The sequence below is a fragment of the Electrona antarctica genome, assembly GCF_951216825.1.
Source record: "Electrona antarctica genome assembly, chromosome: 13".
Lineage (NCBI taxonomy): Eukaryota > Metazoa > Chordata > Actinopteri > Myctophiformes > Myctophidae > Electrona > Electrona antarctica.
The window spans coordinates 21,130,323-21,144,569 of NC_136794.1; the positions used below are offsets into that span (position 1 = coordinate 21,130,323).

The 14,247-nt window shown below is 45.5% G+C and overlaps 1 protein-coding gene across 3 annotated transcripts in view; it reads left to right on the plus strand.

The window, feature by feature from the left end:
* The window catches only part of fmnl2a (formin-like 2a), a 75,098-nt gene that overhangs the window by 25,192 nt on the left and 35,659 nt on the right, over window positions 1–14,247 (plus strand). For all 3 annotated transcript variants that reach the window (XM_079519096.1, XM_079519095.1, XM_079519097.1), the window contains exons 2-4: window positions 1,265–1,348; window positions 7,359–7,439; window positions 11,979–12,055. In XM_079519096.1, coding sequence (XP_079375222.1) covers window positions 1,265–1,348; window positions 7,359–7,439; window positions 11,979–12,055 — 242 coding nt within the window. The remainder of the gene's footprint in view (window positions 1–1,264; window positions 1,349–7,358; window positions 7,440–11,978; window positions 12,056–14,247) is intronic.

The window sequence follows — 14,247 nt, forward strand, 5'->3', positions numbered from 1 at the left end:
GTAGATTTCAATGTTATTTTCCCCCTGTGGTGGTGTGGAACGCGCGCGTCGAATTTGAAGCCGGTTCTCGAGTTACGTGGATTACACACACACACACACACACACACACACACACACACACACACACACACACACACACACACACACACACACACACACACACACACACACACACACAGACAGAGACTTGGTGCATTTATAGATAGATTGATAGTAGATGTTCTTGATAGGTAGATTTCAATGTTATGTTTCAGGATTTTTGTTAGGTTCTTCTACTGTTACCTGTTAAACGCTCTCCCCACTGACTGGGTCACATTTCTGCTGACACATTGCAATGCCTCGGTGCACTACGGTGGCACGTATAAGCCTCAGTTAATTGTTTCAAGCTTCGCTAGTAATGCACATGGGTTGGGTGTACTAGTTCTGGCCTGGGTACGGGCCAAATTGTAGACAACTACAGTACAGGAACCTTTTCATGAAGCAGAAGAAAGTAGGGAGAGCGGAGAAAGAAAAGGCATTTTTTTCTGTTTACAAATTGTAGCATTTTAAGCAACACATTGTCCCATATGTGTCAGTTTATCCAAAACCAGTTTTGGTTTTGAGTATATTTCCCGAATATCCTTTCTCATTCCTCAAGTACAATACAGACAGGGCAACAGTCAGTGTGTGTATGCTGCCAACAGAGAGACGGGCAGAGAGACACACTCCACACAGTGCCCTGGGATGTCTGGAATATTGAGTGGCGTTGAGTGAATGCTGAATACATTTGAGTTAGGTTGTTATGATGGGGTCAAGGACTGTCTTGAAGCCGCCAGCTTCCAGGCTCCAGACCCAACAACAGCGCTTACCTAGTTCCTCTGGAGTAGGGTTCAGTAACCATCTATACTACTCAATCAATGGTATTTAGAATGTCAGAATGTACTTATTTTATTATTTTCACTTATTATGACTGGTTGAAAGTGGTTAAAGACCAGCTCTCCCCCAACCACCAATCCCCAAAAATATGTCCTTCCTTACATGCATACCAAAGGGAGATTATTTTTCCACTATGGCTTTTTATAGTCAACTACAATGGGCAACTGTGGAGTTAAGATTTATGACCTCTTTAACCGCAAGTGACATACTAATAATAATGACAGACAATATCCCCCTCAGCCCTGCCTGTAGAGTTTCTTAGATCAACAGGTTAATGTGTTGTCGCCTGATATCCAAACTTTCAGCATCCAATTAACTTTGACCTTTTCATATGCTTTCTTCCATCCAGAACTCGATGAACCTTCCGCCGGACAAAGCTCGACTACTACGGCAGTACGACAACGAGAAGAAGTGGGAGCTGATCTGTGATCAGGTGGGGACCAGGGCCATGCAAGCCGCTAGTTATCCATCTTTATGATATACCAAACTGTTGTTTATACCTTCTGCCTTCCACTCAATGCCACTCAGTGACACTTAGTTCCACTTACACCCAGTCACATGCCTACTGGAGAGTTCCCGCTTTAGACATTCCACTTCCAACAGAAGTGGTTTGGAATTGCTACCTCACTATAGATCCAAAGCAAAGCCTGTTTATGGGATGTCTAGGCTGGCCTCTGTGCCAGCTACTGCATTGATCAAACAACCAATCAGTAGATGCTTTACACGATAACCATGGTAACTATGGGGATTGATCCATTGTCTCTGTGAGAAGTTTTAGAGGAATCTAAATCTCCTGAAGAATGAGCCCATTATAACGGAGGGTTGACACAGAGAAACTCCGTCCTGCTGTGCCTTGTGATCCCAATGCCCATGCTCCATTGCCCTGCCTTTATCCAGTCTTGCCTCTGCTGGGCTTGGGGCATCGCCCCCCAGCTTCACTGGTCAACTGGGTTAAGTGGCACTGCATGGAGTGCACATCGGTTGGCTGGTGAAAAACGGAGTCAGCGTCATTGCTGTATGAGGGAAATGCATGTTGTGTGGCAATATGCAGTCTGAGGGAAATGCATGTTGTGTGGCAATATGCAGTCTGAAGGAAATGCATGTTGTGTGGCAATATGTAGTCTGAGGGAAATGCATGTTGTGTGGCAATATGCAGTCTGAGGGAAATGCGTGTTGTGTGGCAATATGCAGTCTGAAGGAAATGCATGTTGTGTGGCAATATGCAGTCTGAGTCCTTTGCTCGGCCCCCAGCCTCCATGCCAGTGTGTGTTTTTTTAAACAGAGGGGGGTAAAGGGGAAGAGTGCAATACCAGCAACCACCCACTCCTCATTGATAGGCAGCAACCCTGAAGGGAACAGTGCCAAGTGGGCCTACTATGCTATTTAGCAGCAGTTAAACATCCCTTTCTGAGTTTGGAGGGGAATTTATGTTCCCCTCCAACATCTAAACTGATTCTAAGAACCACATTGTTGCTATCAGGTGGAAACTGTACAATTTCAGGAAATGGGGGATGGGGGGGAAGGACCTGGATTCCAGGGTCAAATGTAGTTATTATTTAGTCAATTATTTAGTAAGCTCTTGTTAATACTTTCATTGGTTAAATATCCTATTAGAAGAATCCTTGTGGTCACTGGTCGGTCGGACCCAACCCAACCCATATATGGAGACGATTCTAGACATGTTGCTCATTGATAATGTCATGCTCTGATATCACGCTGTGATATCTCAACTTTAAACTCTGCGTGTATATTGCCTGGCGTGATTCTTTCCATCTCTAAAATGGAGGTGAGCAACTGAGCATGGTTGTGATGCTGTATTGTAAATGTAATTCACAGCAGCAGGCAGTTACTATAACACAAGGCGTTTTTCTTTTTTCCAGAGCCCAAGATAGTGCAAACAGTTCCTTGAATAAAATGTTTTCCATGTTTTAGGCTATTACAGCTACAGTGAATCTCTTTATGTAACCATGGAAACTGATGGAGGGAGGGAGTGAAGCAAAGTTGACAGTTAAACATTCCCCTTTTGAAAAACAGTTCCCTGGAATGTTGCCAGAGGTTGAAATATTTAACATTTATGAGGATTTATGAAATTCAGAGGATGCTATTGAGTATGAAAAGCTTGTTAGAAAAGCTACAATACAAAGCAAATAATAAGTAGGGCTGCAACGATGAATCGTAATGGAATCGATTATTCAATTGGTTAACTAAGCTCCTTCATGTCATTAAAGGATAATAATGTCACCGTTATAGATGTCCTTGTCTCACAGCTTTAGCCATATATTGTACATACCGGTAAACGCAGAACATGTTCCCTGTTAATGGCTTTATTTTTAGATTTTGCATTTGTTTACATGCTGCAGCATAAACCCCAGTTCCCAGTGCCAGCATACACGTTCACTTTAAAAGACGGAGTTTGCCTTCCCCCCCACCCCCCCCCCCCCACACACACACACACACACGCACACAGTCGTTAGACTCGTTACATACACTCGCTACACATTGGAACACCTTTCGTCAGAAGCTTTTACATGGCGGTAGCGTCACGGTACAAAGGCACAAATTAAATCCGAAATGTGGATGGCAGAAAATCCACCAAAGACAGCGATCCTGGAGTCCGACTTATAGAGGTTTGAAAATCATCCTTTCAACTGGTTTGCACTGAGATTATATTTGCAATCCCATAGTTGGAACGGTGGGGCGTTGCTATAGAAACCGGAAACAAAGTTAAAAGCTTCCGTAGGCCTCAACCATTATATAGACGGAGTATATGTTGGGGTACAGACCTGGGATATGACGCCACCTAGCGTCGACGTCCGTATACGGACTTGGGGGGGAAAAATAGTTAAATGCCTCTGAAACTACCTTTTTAATAATTGAGTCAATGCTGACTGACTACATGTCATGGAGTTATTTATATGAATGTTGTTAATCAATGTTTTCTCCAGGGACTATTTTCAGCTAGACTTATTGATCTGCATCATGCATCATGTATTAAAGCGCAACAATAACATTACTTTAAGAATAACCACAACCACACATGCCTTTCTGTGTGGAGTTTGCATGTTCACCCGGTGTCCCCTAGGGTAGGTACCCTCACAAAAACATACAGTAATCCTGGTCACTAAACTGCCTCCCCCTGGCCAGCCGGGGCGCCTGATGGAGGGGAAAGAAACTGGTTGGAATAACGTGTTCCTTCCACGTGCTACGTCCAACCAGGGAAACTCCCCCCTCTCAGGTGTAAAGGAGCAACCTGGACACTCATGCATGAAGGAAGCATGAGTTCAAGTCTGTTGCTCTCCCCAGGCTATAGCGGAGGGTGTGTAGAGCCCAGGATCACAATAGATAATTGACACAGGGGTGAAAAATGGGTTACAAAAGTGTGTGTGTGTGTGTGTGTGTGTGTGTGTGTGTGTGTGTGTGTGTGTGTGTGTGTGTGTGTGTGTGTGTGTGTGTGTGTGTGTGTGTGTGTGTGTGTGTGTGTGTGTGTGTGTGTGTGTGTGTGTGTGTGTGTGTGTGTGTGTGTGTGTGTGTGTGTGTGTGTGTGTGTGTGTGTGTGTGTGTGTGTGTGTAAAAAAAAGAATAACCACACAATGATATTTGGTCTATTGAATTACCAATCTCAAGCAAGTTTCAAGTCTCTGCAAGTTGACTTTTCATAAATGCACCAAGTCTGTGTGATCAGGTACAGCCGGGCACCGGTCTAGTTAACTAAAATAGCAGATCTGCAAGCTCACAATGCGTCATGAAACGACGCATCAAAGCCCATGTGGTGGGCACCTTAACGGTTTAACCACATGGACCCCCCTGGACACAGGACCACTTAAACTAACTGGGGTCCCCCAGGGGTCTGGTAGTCTGTACTTGGCCCCCTCCTTTTTCCCCTCTACAGCAAATCTTGTCACTGAAAAGACAATACTACAAGCTCACTACGCATTGCGACACGTGAGCTTGTAGATCTGCTTTTTTGCCAAATGTTTTCCTATTTTTGCCGATTGTTCCGATTGTTCATGTGGTTGTTAATGCAGGTTCAGTTCTAATCACTGGCCAGGCCTTTCCTAGCTGGCACAGGAGCAGCTGAACCCTCACCTGCACTGCTTTGCCTGTGTAGAGGAAGCAGTCACATCTTATAGATTGACTCCAGATCAACTTCCTCACACTGCTTTTATGAAGCTAACCTAGTAGACCAAGTAGGAACGCTATTATATAATGCTCCCATATGCTTCAGATTCTGCCTTTTTACACGTACTGCCTGTAATTCCATCTATTCTGTTTGTACCTTATGTGCTGCAGGCCATACAGCCTTCTTTTCCCACTTCATAGACAGATTTTCTTTTGCAGAACTGTCTGCTTTCGCTATCAGTAGTTCCATGTTGCAGTCACCAGAGCAAGCTCTTCTCCCTGTCACCACTGTCTTGTGTCTTCTTTCCTGTTTTGCGAGAGACTAAAGGTCGATTCATAGGCCTTTTTAGTGCCGAGTCTGCCAACATAAAGTCTGTTCAGGATGGGTCCCCGATCCGCTTTTATTTCGGCTCTATAAAAGTCAATTCATACTCGCAGCTAGCGCTGAAGTCACTTGTAAATATTGGAGGTCCTTGTCATGAATATGTTTGTGGACACTGGACAGGAAATGAGCTTCACACAGCGGAGACATATCTGACTGGCCTCGCTGGCCGGTGCGTCCTCCAGCCAGCCGGGGGGCCAGAAGTCCTTGACATGTAACAGTTTGTGGCCGTCGTGAGCTCTTCAGAGCTGATAAATATCTGACTGGCCCTCGCTGGAACAAACTATTCATTTTACCAAAGCAAATGTTGCTCTGTTACATCACTGACCAGAACCGTTGATGCTAGTGATGTGTTGTGACGCTGGCTTCCTGTCCATTCACGCTGATCAAGATACTGTTTCCCTCTCTCCGGCGTTTATCCAAAGCCGACACTAAGCTCCGCACATGTATATGGGGCACAGTGGTGGGAGACTTGACCTAAAACCTACTGGCCTGATTGTTCATGGCAGCCGACGTGCTGCCTGACTCAGCTTAGAACATGTACACACTCACACATTCCCCAAGGCAAATCCCATTTATCATAGCACATTAAAACTGCATCACTACCAGGAATGTTATCTCTGCCATGCATAGAAGGATCTGCAGTTGCAGTTAGTACTAAAATGTTTACTTGAAGGAGTAGTTCACCCAAAAAACGACTTATTTTCTATCAATTACGCACCCCACAAAGTCTTGAATTCATGGGTATCTTTTTGTTTTTGTCGCATTCCCAAGCCAATAATTTGATGACCGGTAGGAGACTCAATTGAGGGCCCATTCACACGGTAGGACCTTTAAAAGTCGTCAGGGAGTCTATTTGTTTAGTATTTTACACTTCACAGGTCTCTTTTTTTAATCGGCTGTCATAATATCTGTGGTTTTTTGACACTATACGATTGATCGCCGAGAACTGATCACACTGCAAGATTTCACAGGACTCTTTGCAGAGAGTAGAGCCTCAGGGATCTACCGTTCTTCCGGCCGCAAATCTTGCGGCCGGTATTTGCGGTCGAGAACAGGCCCTGCAAAATCCTGCACCGTGCTTAACAAGATATGTATATTATGTTTACATTCAATCAGAGAACATAATTTCCCCTACAGCGGAACGGAGTGACTGAGTCTCTCTTTCTCCCCCCCCCCGCCCCCACGCCCCCCCTCCTCTCGCTCTCTCTTGTGTGTGTGTGTGTGTGTGTGTGTTCCACGTGTGCCGCTCGTCGCAACATAAACACAAACTCTGTGTGCACCCCCCTCGTGCATGCTCGCTCTCTCACTCTCTCTCTCTGGATCTCAATGGAAATATTGCAGGCTTATACAGGACTGGACAGTAATATTGCGGTACCTTACTGCGATTGATTGATTGAAAAAAAAAGTATCTACAGTAAACTTCTGTGTTTATATTATGTATGACGCCGTATATGGCCCGACTCTGTGAATGTATTGACACTGGTATGTTCTTTTTAAAGACTGGTTACGTTCCACCAAGTTGTAAATGAATTGTTGGCAAATCATCATCAACTCTATTTTCTGTAGGCATATTCAGTGTCAACAACGGCTTATAGTGGAGATGTGCTCAGGGTGATACATGAGTTGTTCTAATACAAGTTGTGGGTTGGATTTTCTTTTTTGATAAGTTCAGCCACACAATATAAGAATACAAACGCCTGGGATGAGACAACTCGCTGGCACGTGCAAAGATTTAAACCACTAAGTGCCCTGAAGTAATGTAATATTACTGATAAACATGTAATTGTTGTTGAACTGTTACCCCTAGTTTCTGCAAAAGTCTTAACATTTGCTTGTCCCTTTGTTCCCTCCCTCCCTTTTTCTGTGTCTCTTTTCCCCCCCACTTCTCCCTCCTTTTGCCTCTTCCCCTCTCTCTCTCTCCTTGTTGTTTTCCTCACAGGAACGATTCCAAGTGAAAAATCCCCCTCACACATACATCCAGAAGCTCCGGAGTTATCTGGACCCAGCAGTCACAAGGAAGGTGAGAGAGCCCCCACTTAGCTATAACATACAGTCCTGTTCCACTGCCTCAACTCTTCCTTCCCTTCCCGACCGCTATCTCCACGCCAGGATATCCCCATAGCTGAGGAAAGATGGCACGGCAGCCCTGGGAACGGCTCTGGAGCAGTGTTTCCCCAAAACATAGGGCTGTGACGCATTTGTGTTCGTGGACCCCTTTTTATGGGCCATGAGTAAATATCCTGTTCCTAAGAAAGGTTAGGACCTTTCTTACAGGAAACAAGAATATTGAAAAGCTTTTATTTTCAAACAATCCACCCCAAAAATGAAAGTAGCAGAACCACTTCCTCACAATTTATTGCGATGCGACACTTGAGCTTGTTGATCTGGCACCAGGTTGAAAGTGATTAAAATGTAAACCAACTGAGCAGATGAAAACTAGCATCTATTGTCTATAAAACGTTATCCCTAATAACTATAACTAGCACCATCAAGATAACTGGTGGGATCTCAAAGTGTCACCGCTGTATGACGAAATTCCAGTTGCAGTCACAGGGCGGTGGGGCCTGTAATGACACAGTCTGCCCTGGCTGGTTCCTCTGAGCCTCGGACAGGCTTCCAAGAGGAGTGGAAGGGAGAAAGGGGGGAGGGCCTCCGTAGAGCGAACTGTCAGCCAGCCTCAAGGCTTTGCCAAGATGAAGACTATTTGGCTGGGTTATAGAAAAGGGAGGGTCATAGCTGGAGATGGACTCGTCCCTGTGATAAACAAATTAACCAGTGTTCTCTGCCAGAATAACGGATAGCGGATACTTCAATTATTCTGACTGGAATTAAAGTTTTACGATTACATCCCAATGAACCAGTGACGGAGCAAGAGCACACTGCATCTGGATCCTGCTGCTGCGCTGGATGTGATGTTTGTGACATAAATAGAACAACACACACACACACACACACACACACACACACACACACACACACACACACACACACACACACACACACACACACACACACAGAGAGCTTATTATTCATTGAAGTGCATTCTTCCGGCCTGGTAAAATAAAAAGCATTGAGATCATGTCATACATCTTAACAGGGTCCATACTGCATTATGGATGTCCTGCCACAGGGCTGATGTCGGTGTATTCTCAAGCCTCCTGATGTGTATCATGGCTGACAAATGACACTCCTCTAGATGGAGGAATGGGACAGACAGACGGGCAGAGGTTACAGGGCAGACATAGACAATTTCAATCAATTGACAAACTACTCCCAGCCTGTTTTCAAAATATATTTCAGTTTAATAATGAAATTCACAATTTTAACACTAGGTCATGCCCAATTCTCCATCAAAATTCAGAGGACCTCACTTTTGTAATAACTTAACTGCTTCATATTAGAGACTGTACCAGCCATAGCTCCTTCAAGAAACAATCATTACAGCTTTTATTATCAAACTTAAGTAACACGTCCTAACCGCTGTTTATAAATTATTCTACTGCTTATTGTTATTATTGTTATTACTATTAATATTACTATTACTATTACTGTTACTCTTATTATTGTTATTGCTAGTACTCATTTTGTCGTTTTTGTCGTCCTCATATCTTCATTGACTTCAGTTTAAACTTAATGATGAGGAAGGCCACTCGACAAGCCCTTCTGTTTTCTTTTGTTTTGGCCTTTCCGGCACATCATGTTTTGATTTTAATTTATTTTTCCTTGCCTTATAATTGTATTATTCCCTTCTTTATACCATCATGTTTTAAAAATGTATGTATGTTCAAATGAACTAAACTAAACACATGCCAGAATAGGGCTATTTCTCTGTGAAGGGCAGAGTAAAGATGGTCTTGACCAGGAAGTGGACCGCCCCAAATCTCCAGGAGCTGCCTGGAAGTTCTATTGGAAGATCAATGCAATGAACAGTTGTGGACAGCAGAGCCCCCCATCCACTGCTCCAGTCCAGTGCCAAAGGGGTCACTATCGCAAACACTAGACATGGTCACAGCTGATGGGTTCAGGACAGACCAGACCAGACGCTGTTGAAGGGTCCAGCATTCAGCCAGCTCTTGTCTTTGTTTGTCTAACAGAGTCAGCCCAAGTCCGAACCCCCACCCCCCCGCCCCCCCCCTTCTTTTTTTTTTATTGAACACGTCAGTCATGCATGGCTATCTGGTCATAGGTTGACAGGGTGTTGTGATGAAAGCGGTCTAGATGGGGGGGCTTGTGAAAGACTGGCCTGGTCCCTGTGTGTTTATTTTCATGTTCTGGCCCACTGGCCAACACATATGGCATTCTGGAGACGGCAGTGAGGAAACCTGAGCAATCTCCCCTCTTGGAGCCTCCTCGCTGCCATGGAGCAGCAGCAAGTCATGTGTATCCCGAGGTTTGATCAGAATGCCTGCAGCATTCAACGTCAAAGAGAGCGAAGGAATGAGAGAGAGAGAAAGAAAGAAAGGAAGGAACGAGAGAGCGAGAGAAGGAACGAGAGAGAGAACGAGAGAGATAAATGAGATGGGTAAGGAGGATGGAAGGAATAATGGGATGGGGGGGTAGAGAGCTTAAGCATTTTGGAAGAGAGAGAAGGGATAGAGAGGATATGTGGAAGAAGGAGATGGACGGAGAAGACTACAAGGAGGGAGAAAAAGAAAGAGTTATGTTTTTTACATTCCTGCGCCAATCACCCCCCCCCTCCCCTCTTTTCTTAGACTCAAACAATTGCCACTTTGTGCCGCTGTGAGAGAGCTGGAGGTCATTGCCTCTGCTTTCCATAGGCAGGCTCCGGTGCATTCCTCTGGGCAGCTCCCAGCCAATCGGCAGCCAAGGAGGAAGATCTCCATTCCAACAAGTCCCCAAGAATGTATCAGCCATTGATTTGTTTTCACCGTGACCCCTCCTGAGAGGAGCGCTCACCCCAAAACTGTTCTCTTCATTATTTTCATTCTCCTCTTCCCTCTCTCTCCTCTCTGTGTGTGTCCAACTGAGTGCACATGTATTTGTTCTCCTCCGCTTTCCCCTGTTTTATTTTTCTCTCTTGTCCTGTCCTCTCTCTTTCTCTCTCTTCCTGCTCAGCCCCCAGCTCTCTGCTGCAGCTGGTAGTACTTAGTGAGTTGTGTGTGTGTGTGTGTGTGTGTGTGTGTGTGTGGGGGGGGGGGGGGGGGGGGGGGGGGGGGGATGGAGGGAGGGAGGGGTGTCCTGCCTGCACAGTACCCCCTGAAATATACACGCTCAGCTTTCCACACAAACACACAAAGGGCTCCTCCCTAATAAAGACATTCTATCTCGTCGTGTGCCAAACACACACCGCCCTGCAACCCAGCGAGACATATGGAAGAGACGGGGAACCAGGAGCTGGTCTGGTCTTTAATGTGGACGTTAATAACGGGTTAGCATGTGGCTAACGTGCTCAAATTCCCCTCCCCGATACAAAGCTATCATGGAAAGTCGCTCCGTCTCTCAACTCTGAATAGATGGATCCCCCCCCCCCCCCCTCTCCTCTCGTCATGTCGCACTCTCTCCTCTGTCTGGAATGATGCAATGATTTCACTCTCCCTCATCAGGGAGGATCCTCCTCATAGTGAGGTTGTGTGATCATCAGTGTTAGCCAGGGCTAGGCTGTTGATGCTCACAGGCTCCGTCATTCACTTCAACTTGTTTTGCTCTACAGGTTGCATAACAGCCAGCAGGACGCTTTGTTTTGGTGTCACTGCAGACCCCCTCCTATCAGAGGGGATGAAAGCACAGAGGTCTCCACTCACCCCCCCCCCCCCCCCCCCCCCCTTTTTCTATCGCATTAACCAGCGTTAATATGTGCGCTGTGGCCCACACACGCACCCGTAGCCACAGTAACGAGACCCAAAATGTGTGTGTAGTGTTTTTTTGAGTGGTGTAAACCACTCCTACAACTGGCTTTGTTAGTTTACGTGTCTGTCTGTTTGTCTGTCTGTCTGTTCGTACCAAAAAATGAGCAAGGTTGCTATGGTCACCCAGTTCACACTGGTGTGATTTCATTACGTCAGACATTACGTCAGACCACAGCTGATCGGTCTATATAAGACCTTACACCACTCAGTTCACACGGGTGTGATTTTTTAATATATTTATGTAATGCAATGTATATCTATTCTCTGCTCAGACCAGAGCTGAACGTATTAGACGTCTTGACTTTTATCAGGCTAGTAGTAGCAGGATGAGTCGCAGCTATATAAAGAACAAACACCACGAGAACAAACCAAGATGGCAAGATGATGATTGGCTATTGAGTGAATAACGGTACCCAACGCCAGCGCTTTTCTTTTTTGTTCTGTCCTTTTTTAGTTTTGTGTACCACATTTATCTTGGCTTCTATAATGTTGCCCTGCTCACTGTCATCGCAGTTAGAGATGGTGTGTTTGTCTAGCCTCAGCGTCGACATCAGTTTATTCTCTCACTGGGGCCAGCCAAAATACCACCGAGCTACCGATTTAAGACCTTAGCACGAGCCCGATGAAATATTAACTCCACTGTCTTTTTCTTTCTCCCCACAACCAACCCCCCCTCCCCACCTCACCCCCAGAAATTCAGGCGGAGAGTACAGGAGTCGACCCAAGTCCTGAGAGAACTGGAAATTTCATTACGGACCAATCACATAGGGTGAGTCACTGTAGAGTTGCATTGGCTGCTGTGAGAGATTTTCCCAGACCCTGCAGTATTGGATTGTGGGGGAAAGTCTGGCATTCCAGACACCCGGAGACGCAGACGTTTACACTAACCACTACCATCATCCATCCCCCCCATTCACCTCAGTCCTCTGGCTTAATATAACACAGAAAGGCATGTCGTCTTTCACCAGTTCACAAAGTGGGGTCCGGGGAAGCCCAGCGGTCCTTGAGGGGGTTAGGGGACCCAGCGGTCCTTGAGGGGGTTAGGGGACCCCTGAGCAAAATGAGGAGGGGGTTAGGGGACCCCTGAGCAAAACGAGCAAGAGTTTAAACACTTATTTTTGAGCCATTCAAAAATAGCTGATCTAATTTACAAGCTTACAACGTTTTTTGTGTGTATCAAATATCAACAAATGTTCTCTTATGGGGGGTCCCCGCCAGCAACAAAATCCTTTCAAATTGGGATCCGCGGGCAAATTCATATCGGTGTCTGAGGGGGAAAAAAGAAAATTTCCAGTAGTTCATCTGGCGTTTATACATTGTTGTGTGCTTTTCTAGAGTGATACAAGTTAGAGAATGGCATGAAAATGATTTCACATCAGATAACGGCACATTAGAAGTATCATCGCTTTCGGGGGAATTCAGCTGTGACATGCTTCAGCTTGCTTCAGCTGATACGGAGTCCCTGGCGTGCCGACACTCCCCAAGTAAAGATTCATATCTCCAATGAGCCTCGCCCCTTTTGTCTTGGTCTAGTGGTCCCTGTTTAAGTGATTAAGGATCCTGATTGGCTGTAGTAGATTGCTCAGCATCGGTAATGCGACTGTGGCCCGACGTGTTGTGGGAAATGTAGGCTTGATTTGTAGGCAGGCTGCTGGTGCCAGATTACAGGGGAGGGATCTGAGGTCAGTGGAGACGGAAGGCCTGGTGACCCTCTCGATGGACTGCTGTTATGTTATCACAACAAGATGCAGCAGAGATTCTGAAGAATGTTAAGCAAGAGTCACAGGATGTCCCGATACGTTTCTGCATGTCTACCTGTCCACACACGCACATTGGACGCATGCATGCACCAAAATGTCTGTTGTGCTAGTTCTCTCACTCTCACACACACACACACACACACACACACACACACACACACACACACACACACACACACACACACACACACACACACACACACACACACACACACACACAGAGAGAGAGAGAGACAATGCAGTCTGTCATGCCCCTACAAATCTATGAGCCCATGCTCTAATTTTTGACTTCATCAAACCACAACAAACCACAACAGAGGCAGAGATGTTTGTCCGGGCAAAGCTGTGTAGTTGTTCATAATTTAACTTATCTAGATTAAATAATGAATCATTATATTTTAGTCTATGGGGGGGGGGGGGGGGGGGTGGCAGAGAGAATGAGAGAATGGGGAACAGGCAGGGCTCCGCAGACGGTGAATAATCATTTTCCTCCTCCCGGAGGTGAGAAGAAATGTATCATTCAGGCCTCATAATAGACTAGATTGTGTTTGCTCGTACTGCTGATTCCAGACCAGGCCGGTCATTTCTCGTGTCGAGTGGTCAGCAGCAACATGTGGCGGTGAATGGGAGGATTGTTGGTTAGTGTCCTGTGGTAATGATTACCATGTGACCCTTCAAGGTCACACCTCCGGACCCTGTAACACACGACAGCCCCACCAGGCATCTCTTGACTGAACGCGCTAACTTTGGTCTTGCACAGTGGTGGAAAAAGTACTCTTGTTTGTTACTTAAATTCCGACTTATGGAGGTTTGAAAATCCTGCTTTGAATGGAGGTATAAAAAGGAGAAGTTTTAACGTCCCATAGCTGGTGGTGACGGAAGCGTTGCATAGCAACCCGACCGATGTTAAAAGCTGCCGTGGGGCTCCACCATTCAATACACAGAGTATACGTTTGGGTCCGTATATATATATATATATATATATATATATATATATATATATATATATATATATATACACGGCAAATAACGTCCCCTAGCAGTCGGGTACGTATATATATGGACATGGGAAAGAAAGAATTAATGACATGGTTCAATGTTGAAAATGAGTGGTATTCCCCTAAGTAAATGTACTTGGTTACTTCCCACCACTGCTGAACGTGCTAGTTTGTCTTGCATGCCTCAATATAGTTACACCACA